Here is a 22,574-nt window from a genome sequence, read left to right on the forward strand (position 1 = left end):
TGCAATAAGATTTGAATTTAAAAATTAACGGTTTTTGATTGTTTGGTAGGTTATGATTGTTGTTGTTGTGTTTTGCAGGGATCTTTAGTAGGTATTACGGAAATCTGTAATTTATACTTTCAATCAGATTTCGAGTATAATGCATTCACGTTGCTTTAGACTTTTTGTTCATACATATTTGTTTTTAATATTTTTCTCATGAGTGCACTATAAAAATAAACGAGAAGATAGAGAAGTTTTTTAAATTTTTTATTGAACATTTTTTGATGGCATCTCAACTCAGTCACATCAAAAGTGGATTAAATACGTAAAAAGAAAAAACATACAAGGATTATAAAATTGGCCATATTGCATATTTATTTAAATAAGGTATACAGATAGACAGCCTGTGGTACAGTACTATAATACAAACGATAACTTAAAATATGTATGAAATAATAAAATATATCAACGTATAATAAACCACTTAGATACAACCATTCTTTAAAAATGTGTCTAGCTATAATAATTAACATAATATACTCTTAACAGTATAAATGATAATAAAAAATATCTGCAAAACTATATGACTCGCTACAAGAATATAACAAAACCTAAAAGTCGAGGAAATTATCCAAAAGGAAGGTACACATCCACTAAACTCCTACGTTGAATATGAATTTTTCTTTTTTTTTTCTTTTCCAGTTCCTTAAGAACAATATATGCGTAATTTTTAAATTCAAGTTTTATAACACGGAGAAGAAAGAGAAAAAAGTGTCAATATTATGAGATTTTATTTTTAAATTTACAGATCATATCTATTTCTTATTCGCCATTTAGGGGAGGATGGTACTATATATAAAAAAAAATAAATGGTAAAAGTTCCTACGACACTTTTCCAGAAACTCATTTAAGAGTAATTTTTTTAAGTAACATTAATATGTAAGGGTAAATCATTAAAAAAAAACTATACAAAAAGGTTCTCTAGAATCTTTGAGACTATCTGTTCTATCCAACTCAGGCTCGTGAAAATTAATGTAGGCATATTTGGATATTTACGTATGGCACCCATAACCTTTTTTAGGGGATGATTTCTACGCCACAGTGAATTTAATCACTTTAATTTTTACGAGCTGTCACTGATCCAAACGAAGATATTATTATTTTAAATTTCACAAATTTAATAAATGACATGGTAAAAGTTATTTGACGGATTTTAATACTTACAACATATAAAAACATAATTTTCTTTTATAATCAAATCCTGTTGCATGTATGTATATTTTAGCTGTTTTTTAATGTATCTTTCAAAACTTTAAGTTCATTTTTTCTCTAAAACGGTTGTTATCAAATTAAAAGTAGTTATTTTATGAATTTTTTTAAATCAAATTTTTAAAATATTTGGTTTTTTGAAGAATTTCAAATAAAAAGTTAAATTTTTTAGAGAATAAGATTACATGAGGCTTTTTAAGGCTTCAGAATTTTATTGATTTTTTTTATGCAGTTTCATATCAACAATAAAAGTAAAACTTTCAAAAGTACACTTACACACTTACACACGTAAAGACACACTTAAAGAATAAATTATGGCAAAATATTAATTAAAAAAAAAACAATATTGAATTTTTAAAAAGTGTTAAAGATTGTCCCAATACTTTTTTTAATAGAACCACCCCCCTAAATTTTTTGCACTTTTTTCTGTATATGAAGCCTGAAAATATTAACACTGAAACATTTAAGCACAAGGCTAAACTTTTATAAAATTGAAAAGGAAGAATATCATATTTAAAGAAAATATGTTGAAGTCGACAATTATGAAAAAAATATTTATATTTTCAAATCACATATGCACGCAATATTGTTCTTAATATGTGCTACTGTAGAAACAATTATAGGAAAATATTTTTTTGCAAGAACTCCTTAATTTTGTTTAAGCCATATATACCGGATATAGCAAAAGTACCGGAACGGCAGAATAACTCGGCGGGAGAGCATTTTAGAGAAAAAAGTTGAACACAAAAGTTTCAGGATTTCTCACTGGCTATCCGATGGTGAACTTGACATTGACCTTGAAGATCATTTCAAGATCAAATGTGATTTTTCATATGGAACCCTATACTTTTGACCCCAGAAATGAAGAGCGGAAATTTTACATTCATATATGACCTGAGTGACCCATCTCCCTTTCGACCTTGGGGCCCCCAGGGAGAAATCTTGAAACTTTTGTATTTCACATTTTTCTCTAAAATAATCTTCCACCGAGTTATTCTGCCGTTCCTGTACTTTTGTTAGTTTGCTCTTTTCATTTCTGGAGTCAACATTATAGGATCCCATTTGAAAAATCACATTTGATCTTGAAATGATCTTCAAGGTCAAGATCAAGGTCAAGGTCATCATAGGATAGCCAGGGAGAAATCCTGAAAGTTTTGTATATAACATTTTTCTCTAAAATGCTCTCCCGCCGAGTTATTCTGCCGTTCCGGTACTTTTGCTATACCCTGTATAATAAACATATAAATAAAAATCGAGAAAATATAGTAGTATTAACTTTATTTAAAGATTTTTCTCCAAAATCTTAGATTTTCGCTATATCGATATTGTTTTTAATATCCAAATATCTAAGAAGTAGTTCAAAAGCTCAAAGATGTCCTTAATTGTAAAATATTTCTGATTCTTGCAAAAAACTTGTTTTAACAAAAATATCTAAATCTAAATATTCACAGCATATTTTGTCACTCAACCGAATGTCCAGTTTGAAAATACTAACTTAAACGTGTGGTATAGGCATTCTCAATATAAAATTTTGAAAATTCCATAAAAATCTCTCGCCTAACTCTACGACAAAATTTTGATATTTTGGATAATTTTTTTTGGTAAATTCAACAGTATGCCTTTTTAGGTTTTGTTTTGACAAGTGCCCCATATAAACAGCAGAAATAAGTGGAGTATTTACGTTACAGTTCAGGACAGCGAAACATGTGTTTTGGCAGAAGCTATAAATGCAAAGTCTTATCCCATTAGCATCTTAATGAGTCTCCTATACAGCTGCTCAATGTGAGCAATCTACTTCGAACAAACATGCAGAGAGTATAATTTGTTAAAGACAAAAATCAAAATCCAATAATACTGTATTACGCACCTTTTCATAGTTTCATTCCCTGAAGCTAAGAAAGGATTCACCTTGTGGAAAATGAGTACTTCTTCGTGTATTAAAAATATTTCTAACGTTTAATCTGATCACCATAACAAAATTGAACCACAAATCTTCACAACTTTGGATTCACTTTTAAGTACAATTAAACGGGAACTTGAGAACTATGATGTAAGCGGAATAGGTAAATTTCGTAATTAATAGGGATCATTTAAAAAGAAACTTGAAATTTTGTCAGACAATTAAAAAAATTATTTTATTTTTCAAAATATACTTTGCGATATAAACGAGTGTAAAAATTTTAATTTAAATTAACAAATAATTTAATTAACATGATAAAAAACTGAAAATATTTAAGAGAAAAAAATAGGGCTTACCTTGGAACATTGTCATACTTACAACTTGAATCTTAGGTGTCCTGCAAGGAACGCAGCAAGTAACGATAACACCAAGACTTCTCTTGAATTTGCAACTTCCAGTTGCAAATCGACATACAGTAATAAATAATTTTAAAAATAAAATAATTTATTTCATAAATAACGATTAAAATGCTTTCAAACAATGATAACAAAAAGTACTCTGCATGTTCTGTTCCATATCTAAGGAAGAACAATATTTCTTATTACAGTATGAAGTGTATTTAAAAAGCAGAAGATAGTGAAACGGTTCACCATTTTATACCAAAATAATATTACAATTTTTTTACTTAACATTATCGATGAAAATAATTAAAGTTATATTAAAATTTTGGCGTAAAATGATAAAAAAAAACAACTAAACGTAATACGTATTATTATGAGTTAATCATCAGCCAAACTATTTTTTGAGCGAAATATCACAAGGGACCTCTAACGCACCTCCAAAAAACCTTTCTAAACGTTTCACGTGCGAATTCAAGTTCAAGTCGGCAAATGCAAAGTTTAAAACTATTCTTTTTTAATTTGAAAACAATTCCTGAAAATTTTTTGTCGTCTGATATTTGTAATAAATTTCGAAGCTCAGCGACCTTTTAAAAACGTTCTCTGGAGGGGAGTTCTTCCTTAACTCAATTAAATGTTTATAATAAATAATATATACTTATTCCTACATTTTCTTCAATAAAAAAATTCATTATCTACAATTTCATACAAGGCTATTATAATTAAACTATTTACAACTATTTATTAGGTATAATGCGCTCGACACGACTTGGAAAACGGAGAAATCCACACAATCACTGAAACGGCTGATAAAAACTAACGGTTGCATTTCACACTACGAAAACACAAATTCAATCAAGGCAGCAAAATTTTCGAGGAAATTACGGAAATACTGTTTAGACACTTTTCCAAATGCATGTCGGACGACAACAGAATCTCGTGTGCACGAGCCCGTCGGTTCCGATCGCCGACCCCCCAGCGGCACTATAGGCGAGAACTGCGGGTGAAACTCCTAGAATAGGCCTACTAAGAACTGATTTGATCGATGTATGTTGGGGGGGCGTGGATGGGAACCGGCCCGGCTCGTCGGTTAGAGCGTCCCAGTTGCGCACATCGATCGAACCTAACGTCTCATTCAACGTGTACGATTGGTCCTGTCCTGATACTACTACCCTCTAGCCTAATAATTTTCTTTAAAAAATGTTACATCAGTCTCAAAGGGGCAAACAATAATACATATTTGCGACAACGAGTATTTGGATAATTACTTATACAGGAGGAACGGAAGCTAAAATTATGTATGTAGTACCGCGCGACAACTTCTCAATAAAACTTAAAAAGGGCACGGAAACGGATTTTGACGGGTTAAATTATCGAGAACAATTATCATCGGCAGATTGGAACTACTTGCGGTAAACTTTTTTTATTAAAAAATCTTTTAGTTATCGTAAAGATATCGAGTTTTTTTTTTATTGAAATGATAAAAGAAAGTTTTTAACAAAACAAATATAATTTTTCTGGTTTGAGTAAAACTAAATTGCTTTATTTCTCTATAAATTAACAAAATGTCAGATATTATACAGGGTGATTCACTTAAAATCGATAGGATACAGTTAATTAAAATACAAAAAAAGAAGCACATCGTTAAGCCCTCTCGAATGCTCTATTTTTTTTTGTAACTCGGAGGAATTTAAATAACTGTAACAATATACCGAGTGGCTCATTTTAATCGACGCACCCAAATATCTCTGTTGCTAAGCCGAATAAAAAAAAATGGTGAAACAAAAGTTATTCAGGATAAAGGGGGTCACCTAACTGCAATAATACCTTTGACCTTGGTGTCAATTTTCAAGGTCATTTGAAGGTCAAATGTATTTTTTTTAATGGGAAACCCAATTTTTTACGCCGGATTCGGAAACAGAGGGATATTTTACGGCCAGATTAGTAGTTTAACAATTTTTAGAGTGACCTTGAAAAGGTCAAATCAAGGTCAAATATTGAAAATTCGTCCAAAAGCTGTTTTTTCGAATTCTTGGACAAGCACCCCAAAGGAAACAGAACTTACTACGTCCACGTCGTTGTTTCTGGGTAACGCTAAAAGTTAGATTAAGAACTGAAGTGAAATTTTTTTTAATAAAACTGCTTCTAAATGACTCATATTTGACACTAAAGTCAAAACGGTCAGTCATTGGCCCCTAAGCCTACTAAACCACCAAGAATTTGAAAAAACAGCTTTTGGACGAATTTTCAATATTTGACCTTGATTTGATTTTGATTTTCTAGGTCACTCTAAAAATTGTTAAACTACCATTCTGGTCGTAAAATTTCCCGCTCTCCAAATCAGGCGTCAAAAATAGGGTTTCCCATTTAAAAAAATACCTTCGACCTTCAAATTACCTCGAAAATTGACACCAAGGTCAAAGTTATTACTGCAGTTAGATGACCCCCTTTGTCCTGAATAACATTTTTCAGAACATTTTTTTTTATTCGGCTTAGCAACAGAGATATGCGGGTGCGTCGATTAAAATGAGTCACCCGGTATATTAGAAACTTAGAATTTCTGGCGCTGGCGCTTTCATAATTTTTGTAGTTATAACACTGGCCATCGTCAACTGTGCAAGATAATGTTTTTATTCAAATTTTACTATAAATACAAAACGACACATAAAAAATTTAAACGATTAATCAAAAATGTGAAAAATCTATGTGGAAGAAAAAAAATTAAAAAAAAGGTTAATTATCGTTAGTCAAAATCTAGGTTTAAGGAAATTTCAATATCACCAGTCAATGTCAGGTGGTAATTTATGTAATACACAAAAATATAAAGATTTTAATATTTGTTATTAAAAAAAAAAACGTAGTTTTCATGAATTTCAATTTTTCTCGACATTTAAAAGATAAAAAAAAATAAAAACATCATTCAAGAGTAATTATTATGAGCAGCTTTTTTGTAATTTAATCAACTGTATATATCTCTCACTGTGTCCAAGGTTTCCATGTGAATGTACTGAACTGAATCACCCTGTAGTTTAATATCAAAAAATTAAAAAAAAAAAATTTGTAAAACGAAACAAAAATAAAGGGGAAAATAATTTCAGAAGAAATGTTAATAATATCTTAATTAAATCACATTGATTTTGACTTACCGTTCATCGAGAACCAGTTAAATCTCGCGTTTACCGGAAGAGTCCCGTGCTCTGCGAAGGGGGTGAAGGGAGAAATTTTACTGATAAGTTGCCCATCTAAATACAGCAGACTTGCGTATTCTTATAAAACATATTATTTTCCTTAAAACAGATCACATACAATATGAAAACCTATATATGTTAACAGTCCGGTGCTCGATTTTTTTTACGTCAATGGAGCTCTAATCACAGATTATAACACGTGGTCACATGACTAGCGCGACGGTGTCCAAACATTACTAACAGTCTTCTCGAGCCTTCTCGCTATCTACCAGAATAATTCCGGCTCCATAGACTATTCCGGCGTCGGTTCAAACATCACAAGCCATCGTAAGCCTAAATGTTAAGGTATGCGGGGCGTGGCGGAGCGTGGCGACTTTGCATTAAAAAAAAGCATCGCCCGTGCTCTCTCTCTCCCTCTTTTCCTCGCCCGCGTCATCCTACGAAAGAAATGGGAACCAGTCTACGATAACACTGTCTCTGTGTATCACTAGGAGCGACAGGGTGCATCGACGGCAGTTTCTAGGCTGACTACTAACTGGTGGAGTGCATGGGCACTTGAGTGGGCACGGTGTTGACCGTCGTCAGCGGAGGCAATGAGTTTATGACGGGCGGCGGGGCGGTGGTCAGCGCGGGCAGAGTCGTTATCGTCGTCTGGAAGCTGTGCGTCGGGCTGCTGTGGCCCGAGGCGTTCTGCAACGACTCCTCTATCAGACTCGCTATCTTGTCACGGTCCACCTTGAAGAGAAGGCGTTTTTAGAGAGGGAATTCTAGCGTGAGATGGAATGAACGGAAAGATGTCTGAAATGCTAATGGAAATGGTAGTTCGACAATGCAGTTTCCCGCACTTTCTTGTCCTTGGGAAGATGAAGGCTAAAAGGGTGCAAATGGTTTCGTTTCATGTCTTAGAATGCTTTCTTAAAAATTTTAAATTTACTTCTGACTATTCCAATAAATTCGAACTTTTTTATTATTATACAAGATATCTTGAAAATAGATGCAGTAAATATAGGGGCTGATAGAACATCAATAAATAAGGCAATTTTTTTATGAAATTTTCAACTACTTCATAGAGATCGTTAACTCCTGTTTTTTTCGTTGATATTTAGAATACAACCTTTTGGGGTTAGGTTTTCTATATTGTCACAATAGCAGAGAACGCATTAGGCGGTCGCGGTTCCGTCGCATCGCGGTCCGTTCTGGGCTGGGCTGATCGCGGTCTTTTACAAAATCAGTCGCATTTGACAATCGTACACATTCCTGCTTGCGCTCTTCTCTAAATAGTTGAGGTATTGTTTTAGTAATTAAAAAATGAGTTATATGGAAGAGGAAGCTCGTCTCGATCGCATCGCGGTCTCCCGAGATTCTTTGGAAAAGATTGGTGGAGAACGTGATGCAAGCGTGACAAGCTCATCTAATGCAAATGCATACATTAGAAAACATGGGAAGGAACTCAACCGCGCGCGATCGAGACTAGCACGGACCGCAATGCGACGGGACCACAACCGCCTAATGCATTCTCTGCTTAAAGGTTTATGAAAACTAACTCTTAGCGATGTAGACAGTATACTTTCTCTCTCTAAAATCATAACAATACTAAAGAGTTCATTCAATTCATGGGAATTGTACCGCACGAATCTGCCAAATACACAGTGTGTGGAGAAAAAAGTGGCACGGTTTCACTATCATGTAAAATTTGTTTCGGTTAAATACGTTGATTTTCTTAGTTCGCGCAATTTGGTCCGTATGGTCTTGTTCGCATGAATGGGACGAAATCTGTAGGGCCCGTAAGGCCAAAGCTAGTAATTTGAACCCATATAATTTAAATTCCTTTTCACAAAAAAAACCTTACAGAAGTTACTAAAAATGCATCGCCTTCAAGAAAAATGTTAACTGATTGTGCCACAGTGAAGGAATTTCTATCAGCAAACAGTGTTCGCAAAATAATTAAGAACATAGATACTAGACCAGTAGTACTTAACCTGTGGGTTGCAGACCCCCAGGGTCTGCCATACCCTTCCAAAAGGTCCACAAAGTTTTTAGAAACATTTATTCACTACTAACAACTAATTAAAAAAATGCACTCTCTTATGTCAGAGTGTAACTTATTGTTTATGTTTCCAGAATTTACGTTTGATGTGCAATTTAGAATTAATATTTCAAACCAATTTAAATTGAGACGCAACAAAAAAATATTGAATGGAGGTCCGCAGTAAACAAAACGTTAAGAACCACTGTACTAGACAATTTCTCAGATCATTCTAAAAAAACTTCCTATAAATATATGTCCTAAAATACATTGAATGTAAAATCTGAAATACTGCCACATGCATACTGTGTTCTGGTAGTAGCTGTAATCGCCCAGATGGATCGAGTGTGGTTGGTTATACGCCAAATACTAACAGAGACGCGTACAGAGGAAAAAATGTAGTACATATGAGGAATTTAAAAAACAAATTGGTTTTATAATAAATTATATTTAAAATAAATAGTTTATGTAAATAAAGCCATTTTTGTAGGAACAGGAGTGCCAGATGTGAACTGATCCCTTCATCCCTTCATAATGCATAAAGAACTTATTCAATTTCTAAACCCCTTAAAACCGCACTGCACTAGATCTCTTGACAGGCAATGATTTATTAATTTGCATCAAATATGATCGTACTATAATAAACCAGTTCTTTTCTTATCACATATCGTGGTTGCGCCCTCAAAATGTGATACGTGTATTTTATCAAATTGTTCAGTGAAGTTAAAAAACTGTTTCTTGGCCTTTTTTATTTAAGAATTACAACAATTATTTTTAATTTTACCGAGAACAATCACGAGTCTGTAGAAAATAAGATGGTTGTTTTTAATCAGATGATGCGGTTTGATGTCGTTTATCGAATTCTGCACTTAACACGTTTTGCTGAAAATATGAACATGTTGCATTTTGAGAGCGAAACAACAAAAAAGAGCGTCTTTTGGATAATTTTTCATTGGAAGCAGTAGCGACTGGCGAAAATTAAACTTGTCATATTTTGATAATGAAATCTATTGTTTTGGAGGTAAGTTTTAGGCCCACAAAGTCAACAATTATAATGGAAAAATTTTAAATGAAATTTGTGAACTAAAGAGTTAAAATAAGGGTAGCCTCTCCTGAAATTTCAAAAAAAGTTGCATGCACGTTTTCATAATCAACTGATATAACAAGTCTTATTTTTCAAAAAATTTTCATTTTCTTAAAATTTCTTAAAGTTACAGCCTTACGAGTTATGAAAAATAAAATGTCCAGTATTAAATCAGTGTAAATAGGTGTAGCCACAAAAAAAATTTAATATGTTTATGAAAAATAATAGATTGCGCATAGATGGGCAACCCTTTTCGAGATCTTAGGGGAGGCTAACGAAATTTAAATTTATTTCACAGATTACCTACAAAATTTGTTGTTTTCAAAGTTCTCTGTATGAACATAGAAATCATCCCTTAAAGTCCCCATGTTTCATTATCAAATTATCACTAGTTTAATTCTCATCAACCGTGACTGATTTGAAACTTGGTTTAACAGAAAAATATATTTTTTTACTTAGAATTGAGAATTTCTTAGTAAGATGTTCTGTAAGTATGTAATAATTTTACATTTGATGAATTAAAAGGTTAATAGGAGCTAAAATAATTTTCTGCAACTTCCAATAGACTGTAATTTATAAAATAACAGAATTTAGGGAGAGAAAAAAGCTGATTTTGACAGAGTTGAATGCGTTTTTTGCAAAATCGGACCATTTTCAGCTTTATCAAGAGTAGTAGTTTTGGTAAGGAAACTTTTACACAAAGTATAATGCAAAAAACCTCTTCAAATAAGTTTCATGTCATTGGGAGACATCATAGCTAGTGACATATGAAGCAAGTAGGTCGTTCCCAAAACCTTACACATACAAAATCTCAGTTGTTTTTTATCTTAAAAACAAAAGACAATATGTAAAAACCTTGTACGCAGGAGCGCAAATGGCTCCATCTGTCGTGCTGACTCCCAACTGTGACATTCAAATGGCTACAGTAGGAAGCGACCTGCTATATTGCAGATACTTGTTGCACGACTGCCACCCACAGAGGGGGAAGACAATGTTTTAATTGTCGGTGTTGCGAGAAACAACTACTCCGAGGGCTATATGCCCCTACCGGCATTGAATTGAAAATATGTAAAAATTGTCTTATTTTTTGAAGATTTACCTGCCCTTAAATTTATGATAATTTTTCTTCCGTGTATAAATATAAAATATTTTTGAAATATCTAACTTTCAACGGAAACTTGAAGAGAGGATTTCTCACAACTTTTTTTAATAAAAATATATTAATTATGATCAATTTAGATCAATAAAATGATGGTGTTTGATGGGCTTAAAAGGAAGTGGAGAATGATTAAGAAATGATACACGTTTCACAGGAAACGTAGAGGAATTCAAGGCAACGATAAGTTAACTGAATGATGTCATGGAATGATTGGTTTATCATATTTACTTACTTCATTGATAAAACCGTAATGGACTAATTCCTGCGCTAAAACCTTTGGATTGTCTCCCGGTGATATACAACTAGTTAAATGCCTATTCATTTTATCGTCCATCCGCAGTACAATAGTCAACTAGAACAAGGAGACAAAGAAAAAGTCAAGATTGTTAATGGGCTATCAAAAAAAAAAACAATTTGGACAGGTACTGAAAACCGAAACGGAAAAAACTTAGAATAAATACTTACCAATAAATCACAGCTCTCTTCTTTGGATTTTACATCACACATCATATTAATAATTTTTCTAGTTTCTACGTCGGTGGGTTCTGGGGTGACCGACTTGACGGATTCCGCCATTTCGGGGGAGATGGCCCTCGAGCGGGGCGGCGGGGGTTGCTTGGCTCCGAAGGCCGTCAACGGGTATATGCCATTCCTGCAACAACAAGATCCCATTTTAGGTCTTCAAACTCAATCGTATAAAATTATGGAAGTTACAACCGGCCCCTCCCCACATAATAAGAAAGAAGGTTAATTGTGACAAGTACTTTTTGAAGAAAATCCAAAATGTTTCTTATATTCAAAAGTTTTATAAAACTTATTTTCACAAATGTCAAATTTCCTGAATGGAGACAAACTAAAAATAGCAGCATTACGAATATTTCGCTAAAAATGCCGTTAGAAAAATACAGCTAATTTATGCATAGCAACAAAACATTCACGACAAATAGCAAAGAGAAAATTGCACCAAGCTAATTTTAGAAAGGAAGTAATGCCGGAGGAATTTTTCAGAGAAAAGTACAAAAGATACCGAACCACAAACAACAATTATGCAGGGATCATATTAATAAAATTAATGGTGTTGTTTAATAGCGTGGTCGAATTAATTAAAAATGATTAAATCTATAAATAAAACTTGGAAGCCAGCAGCAGTAATTCGAATAATTACACTCTCCGTGTTACCTCAACAACTTTATAAAAAGCAGCAAAACGACCATTAACACTATCATCAATTAAAAGTAAACACTCGTTTCAGACTGAATGGGGCTCTAATGCTGAAACAACTTAATCTAAGGCGGACCAGCACCACTCACTGAGTCGCTAACATAGGGAGAAAAAATAAAAGTGACGTCAAACTGACTTGTCAGGTGTGTCTAAAATTAGAACAAACAAAAATAAATTTTTATAACAGGCTGTGCCAGCAACTGCTCACAACCGGCATCTACCTTGTCATCATTTAAAATTAAAATGCTGCTGTTGTGCCCGTGTGTGTGCGTATGTGTGTGTGTGTGTGTATATGTGTGTGTGTGTATCTGGTCAGTGATGTAATGAGTTCGAGGTTTTCGGATAAAAAAAAAATCTACGCCCACAGATTCACTCGTTTATTTTGTGTATGGGCGGATTCATTGTTATCTTTCGGTTAAATAGTTTACTTTTCAATACCACACTGGAAATCGTATGTTTATTTTTAGCACCTTTTTAGACTAATTTAATTTACAACTGGTGCCAGAAACTCGACGTTGTACATGGAACTGGGAACTGGTTAAATAAGTGAATACAATTTGTGTATCGTTTGTTTAAGGAAAACAAAATTTTGTTTTACATTTCCATTTTGAATTTCACATTTTGATAATGACCATACCGTTTTTAAGGATGTATAATTTGTAAAATAAATAATTTAAACTGAGATCTCGAATTGCCCATATACTGTATGTCCAAGGTTAGAAAGGAAAAGAGGGAAAATATGTATGTAAAATATGTATTTTTCATTCTATGAGAAAGAGGCATTCTCGATTAAAAATTTTTCTCGTCTTTAAAATACGGTTGGCATGGAGAACTTTCATCTTGCTCGTACAGGGTCATCAGAAAATTGGTAAATATAAAAATCGTTCCCAAAGTAAACTGCCTTACATACAGAAATATTAAGGAAAGTTGCTTAGAATTAAAATTTATATAATAATTTCAATTTGTGTACGAATGGGCCTACTATCATAGGTCAGCAAAACATTTTTATTGTTAATTTTACAAAAAAAGGCATGCTTGATTAAAATTTTTGCTCGTCTTTAAAATATCTTTAAAATGTCTTTAAAGATAAGCAAAAATTTTAATCAAGCATGCCTTTTTTTTTCCCGTAAATTTAACAATAAAAATGTTTAACAGTCCGATTCTATCAAAATACGCCGATTCATACACAAATTGAAATTACAATATAAATTTCAATTCTAAGCAATTTTCCTTAATAACATATTTCGATTTTGTTAAAAACAAAGGCAGTTTATTCTTGAACGATTTCTATAGTTAATACATGCAAGATGAAAGTTCTCCATGCCAACTACATTTTAAAGACAAGCAACAATTTTAATCAAGAATGCCTTTTTCTCGTAAAATGAAAAATAAAAATATTTTCCCCTCTTTTCCACTCTAACCGTGGACATACTGTATACACAAAATATAATTTTTTCATGATCAATTAATATAAACAATCAGGAGTTTTTTTTTTGTTTTAAAAATTATTTTAAATTTAGTTAAATTAAAAAATAATAATTTTCTTTGTACTTCCATTTTTAAAATTCTATACTGCTGTAACTTTAGGAAATACAAAAATAAGAAAGCATTTGTTTGTATTCATTAGTTCATTACGAAAAAATAATTTATTTTGCATTTTTTAATTTTTTAAAATATTTTCATCACGAAAGTTTTCTGTGGTCCTAGAAAGTAGCTCATAGAAAACAGAACGAGTCTTATCAAAATATGACCATTTTAATTTTACTAACCATCACAAATAAAGTAATAGAATATAACTTTAACCAGAAAAAAAAGTTAAATTTTTCTTACAACTTTTCGTAAATGTTTCCGAAATGAAATATGCACCATTGAAATGGATGACAAAATGTTTTTGTACATCTTCAAATAAAAGAAATATAGTAAAGTGAACTTTTGTAATATAAACACTAGTATTTTATAATAAAAAATATTTTTTCGGGTTTCAGAGATCATATACAGGGTATTATCTTAAGACAAGTTACAATAAGTAACATTTCCCAAATTGATGAAAAATATATCAAAGCCAAAAACTATTCTAAAGTACGATTATAATAATATATAAAATAAAGATTGCATTACTAATATTTTGCTGGGAAAAATACCTGTTTTTCAAGTTATCTGCCAAGCTAGACCCAATATCTTATCTCAGACACATGCTTATCTCTAGAAAACATTCCAGAACCAGTTTGATCCAACTCAAAATACAATGGTATCTGGTATAAATGGAAGATTTTCATTTAAATTTAGAAACGGCAGATGCCAACATAATTTTACACAGGCACAAAAACAAAATCAAATTTATATTATTGTTTTTATAGGAAAAGAACAGTATTCTATTCTTGGCATTCATAAAACTAAATTAAATCCAAAATAATTCTTTTTGTAATGTTTTTTCAAACATCATTTTACAAAATTTACTCCTACCGATACAGTTTTTCCAGTGAATTTTGTCAGCCAGTAACACCTGCAAAACGGCTCTTATTTACCGACACAAATAGTAGGAGCTCTTGGCACTTCCTCAAGTCGTGAACGGAAATTTAAAACAAACAACACGCCTCTGGAACACCGTGATAAGCAAACAGTGTAATCTGAGATTAAGGTGTTGTTAAATTAAAGGTCACAAGAGCACACTTACTTTGTTCACCAGGCTAGCATTGACATATTTTTATGATCATAAACATCGTATATCTTCAGTTTATAATACCTTTGTGATTGCTTTATGGACTATCTGACATTGCTCTCACCTCAGAAGAAAGATATTCCCTCGGTTTTCTTTATTTCCTTTACTCGATTTAACAGAGACTTAGAAAATGTGTGGCAAAGGAAGTTTTGAGACCTTTTGATTTTCAAGAGCAGAATAGGCAAAAATTAATTTATTGCAAAAATATGATATTTTATTAAAAGAACTCGCCAAAAATTGGGGGCTGCAGTAATGTTTTAATGAACCAAATTTCGGTAATCCAGATACCTTGATTATTCGAATATTTTATTCCCTTTCTTTCCAAAATGTTCTTTATAAAATCAGGATTTGTGGCACTTTATAATTCAGGAAGCGAATACATATTCGCTGTTTGAGGAGATTTTCCGGACACATTTTAATTTAACGTTAATAACAATATAGAAATTTGTTTTGATTTAATATATGTATTTCATTCGACTCGAACCATTTATTTATTATATTATTATGTAATATGGAGTGTTTCAACCTAATACGAAATTGAAATATTTTTTATTAACTAGATCCTAAAAATGAGCATATTTAGAAACAATACAAAATTGCTGATCTTATGCCAGTTGTTTTTTTTTTGTGTGTAATATTTGAAAATTGTATTACATACTGATTTTTTTATCAGAAATCTAACAACACTTTATTTTAAGCCACTTGAAACGGTCTACTTTGATTTAATAAATTTTCAAGAGAAAAGTTGTTCATGAAAAAGTGCAAATTGTCCATTTTCGGTATTAACTGAGAAAAAATTAAAATAATAACACGAAAAATAATAAAATGATATACTTATTTTTAAATCTTGTATATGAATAATAAAAATTCATAGAGGAACATTTTGAAAGACGTAGAAGAATGTAGTGTTATTAGATTTCGTATAAAAAAATTAATACGTTTTTAAATTTGGTTCTTAGGAAAAGTATTAGCAGGCAGAGTTTTGCAATTTTGAGGAAGTTATAGTTTTCAAATATACGCCTTTTTAAAATCTATTTAACAAAATACGTTTAAACTTCATTGGTTCTTTACGTGTTACGTTAATAAAGGCTTGTATTCCTATAAATCGGAACACCATGTATATACATAATTATAGAAATGCTTTGGTAATACAAATTTTCCTAAAATCTAGATCGCGACAGTTTTAATCGACCCAGATTATGAAGACGTTACTATATTTACATTCAAAACAAAATAATAACTTCTACGTTTAATTTTGAAAACGACATTTTAGAAACTGGAAAAAACAAAATTTTATAAAGCCCGTAATTTATTATTAAGCATTTTTTTTATTAAATTTTAATACTCTACATTATAAAGTCAGATTCTTCAGACAAATAAGTAAAAATATATTTACTTTGTAAAAATAAAAACATGTAGCAGCACAGACCGAAATCGATATCATATAAATTTCAAATAAATCAATACATTACCACTTAAAGGTTATAAAGATCGACATTATAGCCTATTAGATTGCCCCGCATGGGACCTGTTGACAGTTTTCTTGTTTTCCACATTATCTTTTTAGGTCAAAAAAACATTAACAAATTTCTCTGTACATAATTTGAAAACAAAAACAAAGGCTAGTAAACGAAAACGCAAAAGTTTAAAGTCCATACAGGTGAAAGGTCAACCAGCCCAACATATCTGTTAAAAACTGTCACTTCCTCGTGAGACTCACCGGTGATCGGAGGAAAGCGCAGCCAGCTGATAAAAGAGCACATCCAGTGACATTTTAACACACATATGTACTAATTTCCGAAAAAGTGATAACAGCAAGAATGTATCTGTATAAGGGCAACCACTGTTTCCAAACCACTAGACACAATGACTCGAGTTACACCTTTGCCATCCTTATATTGCTGATAAGAGAGTGGAGTGATAAGCAGAGTGTGATAGAACTAGTCCCCCTTACGTCATGGTGGGTATATATAAATAGCCATTATGCAAAATGTTGGTGTTTCTCATTTATATTCGATTGTCCTGTTCTTACTCATTGGGTCAACACAAACAGAATGAATTGATTTCTGTGAGGTTGAGTCAGGTTTTTATATATTCATTATGCTCTAATATGATCTGCGTACTTTGTGGTGTTCATTCAACTCTCAAAGCTTTAAAAACCTGTTTATGCACAAATTATTTTGCAACAAAAAAAGTGAGTGGGTGCAGAACAAAAATAATTGATGAGTGCAAGCAAAACATGTTCATAAAAATACTTTTTATTAGTATAGTTCTCAAGGAAGTTAGGAAAGGTGTGATTTTTAATGAGTTATGATCCTGACAATATTTCTTAAAAATCAAGTGCAATTATATTCGTATTTACAAAACTCTCGACAATAATCACTGAACAATTGAATTCAACAATTTTTTTTTTTTGATAAAGCAACATTTACGATTTTTTGCCGATTCAAGTGCTTTTAAGAGGTAACTGACAACATACAGGGTGTCCTAATTTACAAAACTAACAAGGTGCATATTTAGAAAGTATAACGTCCTCAAAATGTTACCCCTGCTACAATTTTTTTTGGGGGCCAATTTTGAAGAAACTGTATTAGCGATATCATCAAAATCTAGTACCCCTATATATTTTTTTACACTTAAATTGTAAAAAATTGATCGATTTGAAGTTCACTGGTTCTTTACTTGTTATACAGTGTGTCCACGGATTGAGTGCAGGTGGGGTGTAAATGACAAAAATTTTTCCAGTTAAAATTTAAGCTTCTGGGTTCAATCTCTGCTTGGCCTTAAACTAAGGGTGTTTTTACGATGAATTTTCAAAAATTGATAAGAGTAAAGTTATTGAGAACTAAAAGTTATGACATATTATCAATTTTCAATTTGATCGGCCAACTTTGTTTTTTTTTCTTTACTTTCAACAAGCATTCAATGCGAATCATTCGAGAACGGCTAGATGGTCAATTTCCTGGACGATGGATTGGGTGAAATGGCCCAATTCCTTGGCTTCCTAGAAGTCCTGATTTAACTCTAATGGACATTTATTTATGGGGCTATCTCAAGCAGTTGAATAACTATTTATTTGAATTGAAACGAAGAATGAAATATACAATCCCCATCCAAGAAATCCAAAACACCTACCTATACAGAATTTACCAACCGCGCTGAGCAGCACATTAGAATAACATTATATTATTTGTTTATTTATGTTTATTATATTAGTTACGTTTTTTACTCTAATAAGTAATTAGGAATTTATACTTTGTGGTTGTGAAAAATAAAAAAAAACAAAGTTGGCCAATCAAATTGAAAATTGACAATCTGTCATAACTTTTAGTTCTCAATAACTTTCTTAAGTAAATATTCTTGATATTTTTAAAAACAACTTTATACTCTTGACAATTTTTGATAATTCATCGTAAAAACACCCTGTGCATTAATTAATTGGACTGATTTTTCCAACTTTCTAATTTATGCTCAGAGCTGAAATTTCAACTCGAAAAAATTTTTGCCATTTACACCCCATGTGTACTCAATCCGTGGCCACACTGTATACACCTATAAATTGGGACACCCTATAGATACGTAATGTCCGTAATGTAATAATAAAGTCCGAATCACAGCAGTTTTAATACCTGTATTCACATTGAAATAAAAATAATGTCCTTAAACTAACTCCCTGAATTTTCTTATCCCAATGTCACAGAGGCTTTTTAAAACAATAAAACGTGTCGTTTTGAAAACTATCTCAAAACTGCAAATCAAACGCCAGGTAGTTTTTATTTCGGTCAATTTAAAAAAGTTGTATTATTTTTATCCAATTTCTAATAACACTTTTTTTAATGATTAAAGTTGTATTTTTCAAGAAGACTGTAAATTATGTAAAGATGCAAATTGTTCTTTTTCAGTTGATTGATACTGAAAAAAGTTAAAAAAAGAAAACAAAAATTAATGAAATTGTTGCATTTCCAAATTTTATATACAAATTTAAAAATGAATAAGTAGGGATATGGAATAGTGTTGCAATAAAAAGTGCATTTGCAATTTTGAGGAAATTATACACACCGATAAATCGGAACACCCTGTATACATATCACATCTAATTTAATACACATTTTTGTTTTTTTTTTTCTAAAAAAAATCCGTTAAATGAAGTCAAAGTGTTTCAAAAAATTTAAGCATGCAAAAATCTAACCTCACAGACATGATTCCTAACTGTTGATATTGCGGGAAACAACTAAGTACTTCTATGCTCCCAAATAGCATGAAATTATACCAGTAATATCTAGTAATTAATAATTAATTGTCTAAAGACGTCTAAATATTATTAACATAAAAACACATGCTTGACATAATAACATTGTTAAATAACGTTTGTCTAATCTTTTAAATAAATATCTTGTATTTTTGTTATTCTAATATCACTCTAGACAAAGGCCAACATGTAAAAATAGCCACGATAGAAAGATCTTACTATTTCAACATTTTATTTAGTGACCTGCTTGTGAATGGAATTAATAAATATTAATAGAACAGAATTATATACAAAAAACACAAAACTTTTAGAAAAAAAAAATTTGAAACAACATCCCCAAAAGTGTTGACAATATATCTAGATTAATGTGAATTATTTTTCATTTAATAAGACTTTTTAGGACTTTTTTTTATTCATTTGAATTAGCTTAATACCTTTATATTAAAGTAAAAATAGGAGAGCTAATAATAAAATATATATTTTTAAAAACATATACAGCTTCTCTTTTTCCAATTTATGATTAAGTAAATTGATTTTAATAAGCACGTCAATCTAGATTAAATTATTACAGGTACTAAGAATATTCCATATTCTAAATAATAAGCTTAGTTCTGTAAGTAAATAATTAAGATCTACCGTAGCTCACACAAAATTTTTATTTGAACAACGATGAAAAATAAGTCAAAATATATAAAGTAATAAGTGCACTACGTTTAACCGTAACCGGTCAGCTTTTACTCATACTCAACATACATTATCAAAAATACCGCGTAGTAAAAATTTAAAATAACCACAAATACAAACAAACCACTTGAAGAGCGCACTAGACATTGTTGAAATAGTAGAGAAAATCCGCAACTATTTACATTCAAACAATTGGGGATAAATTAGGGTTCAAAGTAATAAAAATGATCTGTACTGACGTAATAAACTCGAGCACGTCTATATATAGAATGATTTTTCAAAAAATGTTGTAATCTGCCGTTTATCACGCCGTTTTCTATTATTTTTAACATGCAAGTTGGATAATCAACCTCAACGATCTATATAAGATAAGCATATAAGTATTCGTATTAATAAAGCTATAAAAAAGGTATCATGCCACAGTCGGATGCTATGCAAAAATACAAAGAAGAGATAATCTCGAATATTTGAACTAAATTTCAACTAAAAATATGCAGGATTGTTGTTCTCGGTAACTGAAATATAACCTTGCTTTGCCTTATCTAAATAGATGCAATTTTAATGGGCTTTAAAATGTAATTTTTAATAGAGACAAAATATTTGAAAAATTCAGATCAACTTACTTGACATCCTCCACGAACTTCTCCAGTTTCTCTGTAATGGGAATGTCGGCCATCTTCATCTGGATGTGTTCGCCGCTCCTCCTATTAATCTCGGCGACTATTACATCGGGGCCATACCACCTCTGCATAAGTTCATCCGTTATCGTTTCAGATATGTTTGCTGAAAGAAAACTGGAGGTTATCGATCGGTGTCAAAAAGAGTTCGGTATCAAAACAGCTGACTGGGACAAAAATGTATGCTCGAAAACAAAATATCAAAGATAAGGTGTGTAGTTTAATGTTAATAATAATTACTGAAGGCAGATCAAATTGATCAAAGTGAATAACCAGTAGCCACTAATATTAAAAAATTTAAAATGACCACTACTTCCCTCTGTTTCAATAATTCGTTTAAAATGGCTATTTGCAGTTGCCAATAAATATTTTTCCTTTTAAAACGTGGTCAAAAGTGACGTTTACTGTTTTTACTTTAAAACTGTTCAAATAAGGGACAAAAAGTACATGCAATGCAAATTTTTAAAGTCCAGAATGAGCAGTCATTAAATTGTAAAGTACAAAATAATTTAGACAACAAAAGATCAGTCTAAGGAAACATAATTTTTGAAATTTAAAAATGCAAACAACCAAAAATGATCAGTTAGATTTTTCAGCGAGTTACCGATTTTTAAATGACCAGTCGTTTAGCTAATAATCTATATAAATAAAAATTAAATGCTGTTTGTTGGTAAGCGCATCATTCAGAACGGCTGGATAGATTCAGCTAATTTTTCATTTTAAATGTTTGTTAAAGTAGTTTTTCGGAAAAGTAAAATTGGAAAAGTTGAACAGAAAATTGGAAAACTCGAGAAAAACTGAACTTTGACGGGATTATTGAAATTTGGATAAGACGTCTGTCGGGTCAGCAGTAGTTAAACATATAAAATTTAGATATTGTAAAGATGACTTGTGATAAATTTAGACAATTCTTATTACACATTGTATGTGACTAAGCTAAAAAATATTTTGATAAAGCAAAAAATGTTATCAGATAACTTTTTAACGTGGAAAAAAAGTGACACATTTTAATATTTCATATCCCACTTCTGATCTAATAAATCACAAAAAAAATATGATGTGTTTATAATTTATACTTAAATTTTTTTTCACCTATTCAGCTAATTGAACCATAAAACATTTTGAAAAACTGACCAAGATTAAAGTTATTTATACCAAAAAATGTTTTATTATTTTTCAATGGTATTAATTAATAACTATACAGGGTGTCCCACCGGGAACTGCGTCGATCGATATCTAGGAAAGTACTCTTCCGAAAAATTTGAAAATTTGACAACTTGGCAATGTTAAAGAGTTAGTTAAAGTTAGTTATTATTTTCTTTAAATATTAATATCTCAAATTCTATAATTCCTAGATGTAGGGAATATTTAATAAATTGACCCTCAAATTTCACTTAGAATCTGAAAATGCAATGCTAGAGAATTCTAGATATTTTAGTTGTGTTTGCTCTAGGGACACTGCCATGTTGCCAAATTTTCAAATTTTTCGAAGTGATACTTTCCTAGATATCGATCGACGCAGTTCCCGATGGGACACCCCGTATAGTGAAAAAAACTGTCTGTAAATCGAATCAATACAAAAAACTTCGGGCTATTTCCAACAACTTTGGGCTTATTCCACTTATAAATTTTATATTATCTATTGGTCTCAATCGCTTAGTTATGATCAATTAGTATTTATTGTACCGTGAGATAAAAATGTTAATAACGATCCTGGACACGAAAACATTAATTTTCCACTACTTAACGTAGTGCGATTAGCAAAAGTTTTACATGATATTTAATCCTACTTTTTCTTTTATCGTTACACACTTCATCTTCATCCATAAAAACTGTACTCGAAAACAAGTCGTAAATATGCCCGTCAAGTCGGTGTTTTTCTCCAGACTGCAGGGTTTCATAAACACGTGGCAATGATAAGATAGGACCTGATATTTTAACAATAGCTTTTGTAGTACATAAAACTTATTTTTACATATCTCCTCCATTGAAAATCCAACAGAAACAACCTAGTTTCT

At 31.4% G+C, this 22,574-nt stretch overlaps 1 protein-coding gene across 1 annotated transcript in view; it reads right to left on the reverse strand.

The window, feature by feature from the left end:
- Positions 1–3,637: 3,637 nt before the first annotated feature.
- Positions 3,638–22,574, reverse strand: part of LOC108904552 (nuclear receptor-binding protein homolog) — a 41,756-nt gene continuing 22,819 nt past the window's right edge. The window contains exons 6-9 of the mRNA XM_018707156.2: positions 20,503–20,662; positions 11,472–11,658; positions 11,239–11,358; positions 3,638–7,472 (exon numbers count right to left, since the gene is read on the reverse strand). Of these exons, the coding sequence (XP_018562672.2) occupies positions 7,269–7,472; positions 11,239–11,358; positions 11,472–11,658; positions 20,503–20,662 (671 nt within the window). The 3' untranslated portion in view covers positions 3,638–7,268. The remainder of the gene's footprint in view (positions 7,473–11,238; positions 11,359–11,471; positions 11,659–20,502; positions 20,663–22,574) is intronic.

This window comes from Anoplophora glabripennis, unplaced genomic scaffold, assembly GCF_000390285.2.
Source record: "Anoplophora glabripennis isolate ALB-LARVAE unplaced genomic scaffold, Agla_2.0 scaffold99, whole genome shotgun sequence".
Lineage (NCBI taxonomy): Eukaryota > Metazoa > Arthropoda > Insecta > Coleoptera > Cerambycidae > Anoplophora > Anoplophora glabripennis.